Genomic DNA, 13,711 nt, shown 5'->3' with positions numbered 1-13,711 from the left:
TTGCTGTATCAATGGAACCAGCAGAGACTAATTTGAGTTGCAGTCAGGAATGAAAGTGAACAAAATAGCAATATCTAAACAGAAACTGGCCCGGCAGAACAAATTGTGTTGCCATTGTAGCAGGGGCTCACATACACCAGATCAAGGAAGGTTTAATGCCAAAACTTGCAGAAAATGCAACAAAGTAGGGCACATACAAAGAGCATATTGGTCAGAAAAAATAATTGGACTGCACAGGGAAGAGACAAATCTAAAAAGCCAAGTTGCAGTTTCAAAAAGAGCAACAATCTGCATGCTGTTGATGAAAATGTAGATAACGATAGGAGTGACACAGTACTGAGTAAGAGATTTACAATGAGAAAACTAACAATAGACAAGCAATTCAGCTTACACGAGAAGTGAACGGCAAATTAATTAAAATTGAATTAGACCCTGGCTCAGCAATTTCAGTCAATCCACAAAATGAATTTTAATGACATTTCAAAGATACTGAACGGAAGCCTGTAGATATCCAACTAATAACTTATACCAGAGAAAAGTTAACACTTGTGGGAATGACATTTGTAACGGTGAAATACAACAACTAACAGGCCACATTGGGCTTGTATGTGATAAAACAAGAGGGCCAGTATTGTAGGGCCATGATTAACTGAGACAACTACAACTTGATTGAAGATTTATCCCACATCTCCTGCAATAGTCAAGTGAAAGTCAATTTAAAAAGGTACTGGATAATGCCACAGTAATGTTCAAAAATGGCAATGCAAAACTCAAATATATTAAGGGTAAAATAGTTTTCAATGAAAATGCCACACTCAAGATTTACAAAACTTGTCCAGTTCCTTATATGATCCATGATAAAGTAGCCAGTGAGCTAGATCACATGGATGTTAAAGTAATTTTTTCCAAGGCTGAATGGAGCCTATGGGCAACACCAGTAGTCCCAGGAACCTAGAAAAATGGGTCTGTCAGGACCTGTGCTGATTTTAAGGGCACCATCAACCCAGTTCTGAAAGTAGATCAATACCCTCTGTCCAGGAAAGAGGATATCTTTGTAAACCTATTCAGATAAAAACACTACAGCAAAGTGTAACTAGCTGAGGCCTACCTACAGATGGAGATGGAAGCATTTCCCATGATAAACACTCACAAAGCCGCTATATTCAGCTTATTTTTGGAGTAGCCTCTGCACCTGCACGCTGGTAGAAAGCTATGGACCATGTGTTGCAAGGCTGCCTACTCAGTGTTACCTGGATGACATCATTGTTACTGGTGTGGATAACAAGGAACATTTCCAAAATCAAAACTAAGCAAGGAGGAGTGTTATGTATTTAACATTTCTGTAATGAGTAATATTATAAATATTGTTTGATTAAATATTCTTTCTTGTTTATATAATTCATATGTAAATGTACACGGACGTCATATGTCATTACCACTTCATAACTGCGCACCTCACTAAAGTAAAGAAACAACGTACACGATTTATCCCCAGCTCCGTGTTTTTCTTTCAATGGCTTTGTGTTTTGGAGTTACAAAATACAACACAAGCCATCTGACTTAATATATTTTATGAATATATTAGATTAGTATATATAGACATTCACTTTTCAAAAAAATGTGCACAAGATAGCATTTTTAATAGAAAGCTTTGATAGATCAAATTAACTTACAGAATCTGTTCATCCAGCAAGCTGTTTTAGCAAAGAGCTTTAAAACTAGTTTGAAAATATATATGTTAATACACTAGCTTTTGTTTTTAATAGTAGAGCACAATTTGGTACTTGAAAGGTGTTTGGAGTTTATGCCACACACCAATTTTTCAGACATTTTACACTATCGAGATGAACCCCCAGAACCATTGCTCACAAAGTGCAAATATTTAATTCTATACATGGTTTAAAAATAAGTGATATTATCAGAGTAAACACAAAAAGCAACACAGAGAAAAAAATATTAAGTATACCGACAGGTTGCATCATGGTCCGGCATGGCAATTTGAACGCACAGAAATATAAGCTACAGAATAATGGACACTGCCTAATATATTACAGGTACATCGGTCACTATCACTGATAGTGTCTACAGAAGATGCTGTCTTAAAAAAGTAACGTCTTTCAAAGATCGCCATGCCATGCCATGCCATTTTTTTTCCCACAACTACCATCAGACAGGAGGTATCTTAAGTCCAATATCAGGTTCAAGAACAACTATTTCCTTTCAAACATTTGATTGTTGAACTAACCAGCAAAACACTAATCACTATGGTTAAGCAACACTATGATCACCTTGTTCTAAATTGGACTTTGTTTTTAGCCTTCAAATTGAATTATTTCTTGTAAAAACTGTATGATTTAATGTTTAATTTAATAAACAATCAGTGGATTTAAGACAAATTCTTAAGATTCCTCACTTTACAGTTTGGTGCCAATTACACACAATTTTAACTCGGGGAACCCTAAGCCAAAAATCATGTGATCACATTGCCGTCTTAGTAACAAAACAAAAAGATTATTTATCGTTAAAAAAGATTATGAACTTTTTAGAAGATAACTTTGCAAGGATTTCTTTGAAAATCAATTGTTTCCGTACATTCAGATATTGATTACTGTACTTCGTTTGGATATATGGAGGAGAACGGGCTGGGGCGAATTTCGTATAAACCGTTCACATAAATAACTTTGACTGAGAACAGTTAATCACATGGGAGGGATAACAAACATCTCCGAATCAAAATAGATGGAATTTCTGCGACTTATTTTACAATATCCTACTTAATTGTTTATTAAAACAACGAACTTCAAAAATAGATTTGATGTAACTCTGAAGAGGGATGCACCGAGATTTCTATTGGGAAATGGTCCATCTAGTTGCTCTTGGTCTCATTCCAATCCAATTTAAGATAAAATTTTACTCCACTAATCTAATGTTCTCGCAAACGTCCGATCATTCAACCTGATCATATACCATAAAACGTCCGATCATTCAACCTGACCATAAAGCTAAAAACTGAAACAATTTCAACTAACCCTGAAGAGTGGCAGCTCTCCCCGATTTTATTTTGGCGGAGCCCACTGATCGGTTTCAAAACGATGTAATGTAGCACGCCCAGTCATGCATGATGTGGCAAACTCTTATGTACAAGGACATATGGATGACAGATTAGAGTGTACAGAAGTACATTTAACCAAATTGGCGCGTTACACCTAGTGCACTTTGACTTTCCTGGTAAATTGTAATATATTCGTAAAAAAGTTAGCGTCCATAAACGATTTGCTTTGAATGCAAAATCCCCTTTGGCAATAAAAAAAAATACAACAGGTATAAGATTCAAAAGACAAGCATAACAATCTTGCGGTTTTTTCTGACTGTGCAGACGTCGCAGTGTCACTAAAACTTGCCGAAGACAGCTGGCAGCAGGCGCAACTCATCTGGCATAAAAATGAAGAGGAGACGGTGGGTGTAGGGGTAGGAACTCCTCCCCGATCACAGTTTAAGAGAGAAGCCACTGGCTACGCACTCACCTCCGAGCTCGCTTGGCCATCACTGTCAGTGAGCACTTCTCCCCGGTACCTACAGTCACTCACGCCGGGTCTCCGGCAAAGTCGGCGCTTAATAATCACTTCGCTGTGGCGCTAGACACCGACTGGCCAAGGGTCACCGCTTGCTGACTCAGTGCCAAAAGTGGAGTCAACATATTCCCGGGCGCCGCGTCTCCGCCAGCCCTCTCCGTAACCACTCTCACGCTCCGGCTCCGTTTCTATGTCCCGCCAAATCTCGCGCCAGCCTCCCTCTCAAACATTCGCCAACAGTATTTGAATGTGCGCACGCGTCCAGGCCGTTCATAGGCTTGAAACCAGCCGGAGGGGCGGGCGTTCGCAGGAACTGGAGCGTGAATGGCGGGAGGCGGTACCGAGCGGCGCTGCGGCCGCGGCGCATCTTGGTCAGTGTAGTTCGTATGACGCGCTTTGAAACGCTTTCGCTTGTCAGGGCGCGAAATGATCGGCTGCAGTGCCATCTCGTGGGCTGCTGCCCGCACAATCCTCAGCGTTTTGGCAAGTTTTTCCTGCCCTGTGACATTACATACAGTGAATACGTTTCCAGTGCAAGGTTTCCATTGCAACATCGACTGCTCCTTCCTTCCCCAGATGCTCGACCTACTGAGTTTCCCCAGTAGATTGTTTTTTTGTGTGTGTTAGTCAGATTATCTGTTGCTTCAACATTCGCAGTCTTTTGTGTCTCCATAAAATAAACCCCCCCCCCACCACCCCGAAATATATCTCAACCTGTTGCTTCTCTTATTTATGCTCCTTTCAGTTAGTCCTGACGAAGGGTCTCAGCCTGAAACATTGACTGTGCTTCTTCCTATAGATGCTGCCTGGCCTGCTGTGTTCCACCAGCATTTTGTGTGTGTTGTTATTTGAATTTCCAGCATCTACAGATTTCTTCGTGTGTGCTTCTCTTATTTTCCGTCTTACCAAGTGAGCGATGTTTGGAGCGGTACTCAATGCCAGAAAGCTACTTCAATGAAGACATCGTGAAGGAATTAATTTTTAGCAATTCTCTTCTCATCCCCCGGAAATATTTATGCTCATACACGACCATCCACCGCCGTCTAATTCCAAACCATTACTGTTCAGCTGCTTTCACGCTATTTTATTCAGTTCCATCTACAAACGTTTATACTTGTCCTGAGGCTCAATGGTAAATTTTCAGCAATAGGGACAAAGATGGAGAGGTTGCCTGCTGAGGAACCATCTAAAGCAGCGAAAAGGCATAGCTGAGGGAGTTGGGCCGAGACCCTTCATCAAGACAGTTAAGGCTGGTGGCAGAAGCCTTAATAAGAGAGGAGAGGAAAAAGAGTGCAAGCTGGGACTTGATAGGTCAGACCAGGTGACGGGGAGGTGGGTGGCTGGGGCTGGGAGTGGTTAGGTGAAGGGGTAAAGCACTGAGAGGAAGGTATCAGATAGGAGCACGTTTCCTGTTTAGCAGCCTCATATGTGACACCTTGTCAGAAGCCTTCTGAAGATAAACAACATCCACTGACTTTCCATTGTCTATCCTGCTTCTAATTTCCTCCAAGAATTCCAACAGATTTTTGAGGCTAGATTTTTCTTTATGAAAGCAATGCTAAGTTTGGCCGTACCCCCAAATCTCATTTTTAATAATGGATTCTTAACATCTTACAAAACACAAGTCAGGCCAACTGGCCTATAATCAATTTCCTTTTTTTCCCCCCCTATCTTCTTAATGAGTGCAATAACATTTGTAATTTTCCAGTCTCTCCAGAACCTAGCAATGCTTGAAAGATCAGTACTAATGACTCTACAATCCCTTTCAGAACTCTGGGGCATAAACTATCTGATCCAGGTGACTCAACTACTTTCAGAATTTTCAGAATCACTTTCTCTTTAGTAATAGCAACTGCACTCACTTCTGCCCCCGACACTCTCAAACTTCTGGTATGTTGCTGATGTCTTCCATAGTGAAGACCGATGCAAAATACTTATTCAGTTCATTTGCTGTTTCTTTGTTCTGCACTGCTACTGTTCCAGCATCATTTTCCTGCAGTCCGATGTCCACTTTTGCTCGTCCTTTACTCTTTATATAGAAGTTTTTTACCCTCTTACCCTCTAGCTTATCTTCATTTCATATCCTTACTGATTTTTCATTTGCCTTCTGTTGGTTTTTAAAAGTTTCCCAATCCTCTAACTTTCTACTAATTTGTGCTGTATTGTATAATCTTTTTTGCTTTTATGCTGGCTTTGACTTCCCAGAACCTCCGGCAATTGCTGTTCTACTGTAATCGCTGGTAGTGGCCCCTTCCAATCAACTTTACCTAGCTCATCTTTCATGCCTCTGTAGTTTGCCTCTGTGATACCTGATAATCCAATTTTAGTTACAGCCCTCCCCGAGGGTTCCTTTACCTTAAACTCCCTAATCTAGTTCATTTCATAACACCTAACCCATAATTAATTTCCCCTTAAGGGCTCATCCACAATCTGCTCTAAAAAAAACCCATCTCATAGGCATTTTCCTTTTATTGGGATCCAATACCAATCTGATTTTCCCAGTCTACCTGCATATTGAAATCCATCATAACATCGCCCTTTTTACATGCCTTTTCTAATTACTGGTCTAATTTGTACCTCTCATCCTGGGTGCTATTCAGAAGCCTGTATATAATTCCCCACTGGGGCTCTTTTTATCCTTGCAGTTTCTTAACTCTATCTACAGGGATTCTACATCTTCTGATACTGATCGCAAGACCCTGCAGTGGATAGTGAGGTCAGCTGAGAAGATCATCGGGGTTTCTCTTCCCGCCATCATGGACATTTACACTACACGCTGCATCCACAAAGGAAACAGCATTATGAAGGACCCCATGCACCCCTCATACAATCTCTTCTCCCTCCTGCCGTCTGGGAAAAGGATCCGAAGCATTCGGGCTCTCACGACCAGACTATGTAACAGTTTCTTCCCCCAAGCTATCAGACTCCTCAATACCTGAAGCCTGGACTGACACCTTGCCCTATTGTCCTGTTTATTATTTATTGCAATGCTTGCACTGTTTTTGTGCACTTTATGCAGTCCTGTGAAGGTCTGTAGTCTAGTGTAGCGTTCTCTGTGTTGTTTTCTTTTTTTAACGTAGTTCAGTCTAGTTTTTGTACTGTGTCATGTAACACCATGGTCCTGAAAAACATTATCTCATTTTTACTATGTACTGTACCAGCAGTTGTGGTCTAAATGACAATAAAAGTGACTTGACTTGACTTGACTACATCACTTAAGGATATGATTTCATTTTTTAACCAATAGTGTCATCCACCTCATCTGCCTGTCTTTTCAAAAGGACATTAAGCTCCCAGCTGTGATCTACTTTTAATCATGACTCTGTGATGCCCACAACGTCATACCTGCCAATTTCTAGTTATGGTATAAGCTCATCTACCTTATTTTAACTAGGCATGGAGCCTCCATTGCATAGAATCACAAGAGGCTATACAGAGTTGTAGTTCCACCCAGTTCCATCATGGGCATAACCCTCCCTGCCATTGAGAACATAATCAAGAAGGCAGCATCCATCATTAAAGACCCTCATCATCTTGGACATGCCTTTTTCACCTTCAGGAGGTGGTACAAGAGCCTGAAGATCTACACTCAACATTTTAAGAATAACTTCTTCCTTTCTGCCATCAGATTTCTGAATAGCCCATGAACACTGTCTCATATTTCTCTTTTGCACTATTTATTTACTTTCATAACCTATAGTAATTATTGAGTTTTGCATTATACTACTACTGCAAAACAAATTTCACGACACGTCTGCAATAATAAACCTGTTTCTGATTCTGACTATCCTGAACTTTAAGTATCCAGATGGTTTCAATGAAGTCCCCTCTCGTCCTTCTGAACTCCATCAAATACTGAATCAAAGGTGGTGACAAATCAGCATATAGGAGGGAGGCTGAAAATCTGGCTGATTGATGCCACAACAACCTGAACAAGCTCTTATTCAATGTCAGCAAGACCAAGGAGCTGATCACCAACCAGGAAGAAAACTTGAATATGCTTTGCTACACAGTCATAGGTGTAAAGCAAGTAGAACAGGGGGCTAAGCACACAGCCTTGTGGTGCAGCTGTGCTGATTGAGATTGTGGAGGAGATGTTTTTGCCAGTCTGAACTGACTGGGGTCTACGAGTGAAGAAATGCAGAATCCAATTGCACAAGAAGGTATTGAGACCAAGGTCTTGGAGCTTATTTATTAGTTTTGACAGGAGGATGGTATTAAATGCTGAGCTGTGTAAAAAGCTGAAGAGATTACATCTGCTGTGGACCTGTTGCACCTCAGTTGCCTCTCAGGCAGGAGCTGAAATATTTCATCACCAAGCTCTCAAAACACTTCATCACTGTGGATGTAAGTGCAACTGGGCAAGAGTCATTGAGGCAGGATATTATGGATTGAGTATGCCTGCAAGAAAATGTATCTCAGGGTTGTATATGATGACATATATGTACTTTGATAATAAGTTCACTTTGAACCTCCCCAAAGAATTTTAACAGTTAGTCAAGATCCCTCTGTAACGAAACTGTGCTTACTTCATAACTATTGTGTCATATTCTTCCAAGTACTCTGCATCTATTCTGTCAAGATTGCAAGAATATGTTTGTGTCAAGAGATTACTTTTCATTCTTTTAAGCTCAAGAGTATATAGCCCCAAAGAACTTTAATCTCTCCTCGTGGCGCAATAACCCCTATTTCAAGAATTAGCTTGGAGAACTTTTGTTGCAATCCCAATATCAGGTAGGCAGGGAGGAGAGCAGAGCTGTACACAATCTTCCAGAGGTCCTATAATTGCGATAAGAAATCATTGCTCCTGCACAAGTCATCTTGCAATAAAGGCCAAAGGCCTGTGATGTGATGTGACTTGGATAGGCTGGGTGAGTGGGCAGATACTTGGCAGATGACGTTTAATGTGAATAAGTGTGAGGTTATCCATTTTGGGAGTAAGAACAGGAAGGCAGATTATTATCTGAACGGTGTAGAGTTAGGTAAGGGAGAAATACAAAGAGATCTAGGAGTCCTTGTTCATCAGTCACTGAAGGTGAATGAGCAAGTGCAGCAGGCAGTGAAGAAGGCTAATGGAATGTTGGCCTTTATTACAAAGGGAATTGAGTACAAGAGCAAGGCAATCCTCTTGCATTTGTACAGAGCCCTGGTGAGACCACACCTGGAGTATTGTGTACAGTTTTGGTCTCCAGGGTTAAGGAAGGACATCCTGGCTGTAGAGGAAGTGCAGATTCACGAGGTTAATTCCTGGGATGTCTGGACTGTCTTACGCAGAGAGGCTAGAGAGACTGGGCTTGTACACGCTGGAATTAAGGAGATTGAGAGGGGATCTGATTGAAACATATAAGATTATTAAGGGATTGGACAAGATAGAGGCAGGAAATATGTTCCAGATGCTGGGAGAGTTCAGTACCAGAGGGCATGGTTTGAGAATAAGGGGTAGGTCATTTAGGACAGAGTTAAGGAAAAACTTCTTCTCCCAGAGAGTTGTGGGGGTCTGGAATGCACTGCCTCGGAAGGTAGTGGAGGCCAATTCTCTGGATGCTTTCAAGAAGGAGCTAGATAGGTATCTTATGGATAGGGGAATCAAGGGATATGGGGACAAGGCAGGAACCGGGTATTGACAGTAGATGATCAGCCATGATCTCAAAATGGTGGTGCAGGCTCGAAGGGCCAAATGGTCTACTTCTGCACCTATTGTCTATTGTCTATTCTCCTTCACCTTGCCTGCTGGAGTAACTTCATACCTTCTTATAGCCCTCCTGATTTATTTCTTAAGTATTCTCTTGAATTTCTCATATTCCATAAGTACCTCATTTGTTCCTACCTGCCTATACTGGCCAAGGCATGGGTAGAAATCTTAAGATCATAACCCTGGAGGTCCTGAGCTTTAACTTAGCACCTAAATCTCTGAACTCACTCCTCCCTCTTTCTATGTCACTGGTACCGACATGGATCATGACCTTGGGCTGCTCACCCTCACACTTAAGAATGCTGAGGATTCAATCCGAGATGCCCCAGACCCTGGCACCCTGGAGGCGATATGCCATCTGGGAATCTCGCTCTCGTCCACAAAACCTTCATTCTGTTCCCCTAACTAACAAATCCCCTATCACCACATCTCACCTCTTCTCTCCCCTTCCCTTCTAAGCCTCAAAGCCAGACTCAATGCCAGAGACTTGACCACTGTGACTTTCCTCTACTGGGTCATCCACCCCACTCCCAACAGTATCCAAAGTGATATACTTGTTGTTGCGGGGGATGGCCACAGGAGGACTCTGCACTGACTGTATAACCCCTTTCACCCTGATCCTTGGGTATAACTACCTCTCTATATGTCCTGTCTATCAGCCCCTCAGACTTTCAAATAACCAATAGTTCATTGAGTTCCAGCTCCAACTCCTTAACATGGAATGTTACAAGCTGCAGCTGATTGCATTTCTTGCAGGTGGGGTTGTTAGGAACTGTATGCCCGCATCCCCCGTCCTGTAAGAAGAGCATTCATCTTTCCTGCCTACCATCCCTACTGCTCTCACTGAGCAATGATAAAGAAGGAAACAAAAAATAAACTGAAAAATATCTACCTACAGCTTTTCACCTTCTCTTACTCAAGCCTCTCCTTGTTGAAGTCTTGAAGAGCTAAAGCCTCAAAATCCCCACTCTAACACTATCCACTCCAACAAAGGTCGTTCTACCTGTCCCTACCTTATTTTAATCTGCACTTGAAAATTAATCCCTGTCTCTGATTGGCTGCTGTTCAAATGTCGAAACTCCCACGAAGCAATGCTTTTTAATGCACGCTTTCTGACCTGAGTGTATTAGTCCTTCTCTCACTCCTGATCTCTGATTCACCACTGTTATTTGGCTGCAGGTGTTCCTTGAAAAATCAGTTATTCTGCCTCTTTCAGAACTCTGGAGGGTAGACCAACCGGGTCCAGGTGATTTATCCACCTTCAGGATTTTCAGCTTTCCCAACACCTTCTCTTTAGTAATGGTCACTACACTCATCTGTGCCCCCTGACTCTTCTTGAATCTCTGGCATATTATTTATGCTTTCCGCTGTGAAGACTGATGAAAAATAATTATTTAGCTCTTTGCCATTTCCAGGTTCCCTCATACGATTTCTCCAACTTCATTTTAAAATGACCCATTTAAAATCGTTCATTTCAAATGCTCTTGCCTCTCTTACTTTTTATGTATCTTGAAAAACCACTTTTGGAATCTTATATTGACCAATTTACTGCTGTATTTCATCTTCTCTTCTCTCATAGCTGTTCATAGTTGTCCTCTGTTAGCTTTTAAAAATATTTCTCAATCCTTCGATTTCCCACAAATCTCTGCCATATTATATGCCTTCTCTTTGCTTTTATCCTATCCCTGACTTCACTTGTCAGCCAGATTGCCTTGTCCTCTCCTTCGTGTGCTGCTTCTTCCTTGGGTTGAAATTCTGCTGCCTACTGATCTACACCCATAAAGTTAAGAAAAATGACAGCCGTTCTCATCAGAACAAAATATTATGATAGGGCTCAGTAGGATAGATGCAAAAAGAATGATTACCATGGCTGGCACTGGAAGGTGGTTCTGGAATTAGGGGCCGCCATTTCAGGATATAGGATTAAAATATTTGAGATGAGGAAGGAAAAAAACACAAGGGTGGTGACCTTATAAAATTCTCTACTGCAGAACATTGTGGATGCCAAGTTACCAAATATATTTAAAAAGGATGGATAAATTTCAGGACACAGGGCATTGAAAAATTGCAGAGGAAATGGAAATACAGTATTGAGATAGAAGATCATTCATGATCACATTGAATGGGAGAACAAGTTCAAAGTACCACATAGACTATTGATCCTATACTTCTGTTTTTAATATTACTGTAAAATATATTTTGGAAATTCATTTTATATTTTATTTGGAACATTAAGAATGAAAATTGTTGGAAAAAATGCACGTTTTATTTTGAAAACATGAATAATTTGGTTACTTAATTCACAAACAGTAATAGTGAAAAATGTTCATGATAAAGAACTTTAATACTGTTAATATTTATGAGCATTATGTAATGTAAAAAATTATTATGAATGCTAGTCTGTAGAGAGTAACTTGAAATTTTATGACAAAGGAATAAAAAGTTGTGGCAAGGAAGAGTACAAGATTTTTGATTACATATATCTTGAATAAATATGATACTCAAACTAAACTAAATAAATAAGGAATTTTGCATTAGGCGGATTTACAGATGGCTTATTTGAACAGCCTTATAAAATAATTCTGTGAAACAAAGGCAAATATATTAGTGAAGTCTGGTAAAACTCAAGAGTATAGAAATGAAAAAAAATCTAATTAAAGATGGAGGGGCATGATAATAAGCAAATTAAGTTAAATTGCCAGCTTCTTGAAATGAAACCAGGCTAAAATGCCAATAAAAGGAACGAAGAAAATGAATTAGTAGAGCTAAGGGAGTAAAATTTAGCAAAACTAACTCAAAGCACCTGTTGGATTATGATCCAAATTCATGTTTGTTGTTATAGTTTAATCAGGCTTGCATAATATGATTTCTTGTTTTTCTATAAACATTTAGTATATTTGGCTGTGGGTTTTTTGCAAGCCTTATGCGTTACAGCAGTGTAATTCAGTACCTTTTCTGCAATACTGTTATCTCTACTGAGTTTCCTTTTCACACTGGTTTGGACTGGCTTGTAATATAAGGAGGACAGGTCAATGGCTGCTTGCTGCTTGGCTTGTACTTTGATGAACATAAGATTTGTACTTATTCTCAACTTCCAAAGAACCTTCAGGATAACATCTCCATATCTATAATCTTGTTGTCAGCAGTTGAGAGGATTAAGGATAGGTAAGAATCCACTGTGAGATAAACGTTTCAACATGTATATTCAACAGGAGGTAAAACCTTCCTCGATCTCCTAATTGTCGGAGAAGGATCTAGTTATTACTTCAATATACTATGTAAGGAAGTCTAAGAATGAGGTTAAAACCTGGGGATCCTCTATTTTTAAATGAATCCAAGCAGTACTGTACTGCTCTGCAGAATCCATTGTTTTAATCTGCATGGCTGTGCATGTTTTATTTAAATTTTTGACTATATATAATCGATTGGCATAAGTTGAAGAAGCTATTATGTACTGGGGTCGGGCTACCATGTAAAATTTATTTATTTATTGAGATGAAGCGTGAAGTAGGCCCTTCCGACTCTTCGAACCACTTTGCCCAGCAATTCCCCAACTTGATCCTATCCTAACCACGGGACCAATTAACCTACCAACTGGTACGTCTTGGCATTGAGGGAAAGAAACGAGTATCCAGAGGAAACCCATGGGGAGAATGTACAAACCTTGCAAGCTGCGGTGGGAAACGAACCTGTGTCGCCTGTACTGTATAGGATTGTGCTAACCACTACACTACTGTGTCGCCAACAAAATAGAGAATGCCCCCTTGTTTAAAAAAAATTGCCCAATAATGCAAAATATCACTAACCACTGGCCACTTGGTACAAGAATTCTTCTCTAAGGATCATCACCTTGTCATGACGAAGAGGTTTGAGAGTTCCTGAGATCCCAAGAGTGATGTTGTCTGGAGTTTAGCCATTGGATGCATAGCTCCTGGTAGTAAGATCAAGGGGGAAGGTTCCAGACATACAGTGATCAAAACAAGACCTCAACGGTGCAGCTGACAGAAAATTATGAGACATCATATCAGAAACGAAGGTGGAGGAAGGCTGCAGCAATAAAAGGTCCCCAGTCATCTTGCACTTCATGCCACTGGACCCTGACCCCAACTTGTCAAGGAGCTACCCATGGAGCAGCCTCACCACATTAAACAAAGTTAAGCACAGGCATTCTCCTTTGAGGGAATCCACCATAAACACTGCACCAGCACAAGTGGATTCCAGAATGGCCTCTACAGCCCCCTGAACACCCACCAATAGGCAACCCCTTAGGAGAACATCACACTTGACTTGAGTGATTACACTACTACTAGAATTAAGGGATGTTTTACAATTGCCGTCAGAATTAGCTGTATTGAAATGTTGAGGCCATTCCAAATTAGACAGAATTGAAACATAGAAGTGCACTGACAGAGGAAAGAACCAAAAGGACAGTACAAGAAGGAATAAA

At 40.6% G+C, this 13,711-nt stretch overlaps 1 protein-coding gene across 4 annotated transcripts in view; it reads right to left on the bottom strand.

The window, feature by feature from the left end:
- The window catches only part of mybl1 (v-myb avian myeloblastosis viral oncogene homolog-like 1), a 73,472-nt gene extending 69,678 nt beyond the window's left edge, over positions 1-3,794 (bottom strand). For all 4 annotated transcript variants that reach the window (XM_073041233.1, XM_073041253.1, XM_073041247.1 and 1 more), the window contains exon 1: positions 3,525-3,794. In XM_073041233.1, the coding sequence (XP_072897334.1) occupies positions 3,525-3,544 (20 nt within the window). In that variant the 5' untranslated portion in view covers positions 3,545-3,794. The remainder of the gene's footprint in view (positions 1-3,524) is intronic.
- Positions 3,795-13,711: the final 9,917 nt, after the last annotated feature.

The sequence above is a fragment of the Hemitrygon akajei genome, chromosome 1 (genome assembly GCF_048418815.1).
Source record: "Hemitrygon akajei chromosome 1, sHemAka1.3, whole genome shotgun sequence".
In the NCBI taxonomy this organism is placed as follows: domain Eukaryota; kingdom Metazoa; phylum Chordata; class Chondrichthyes; order Myliobatiformes; family Dasyatidae; genus Hemitrygon; species Hemitrygon akajei.
The sequence above is the reverse complement of the archived record's forward strand: the minus strand, read 5'-3'. Positions and strand labels throughout refer to the sequence as shown.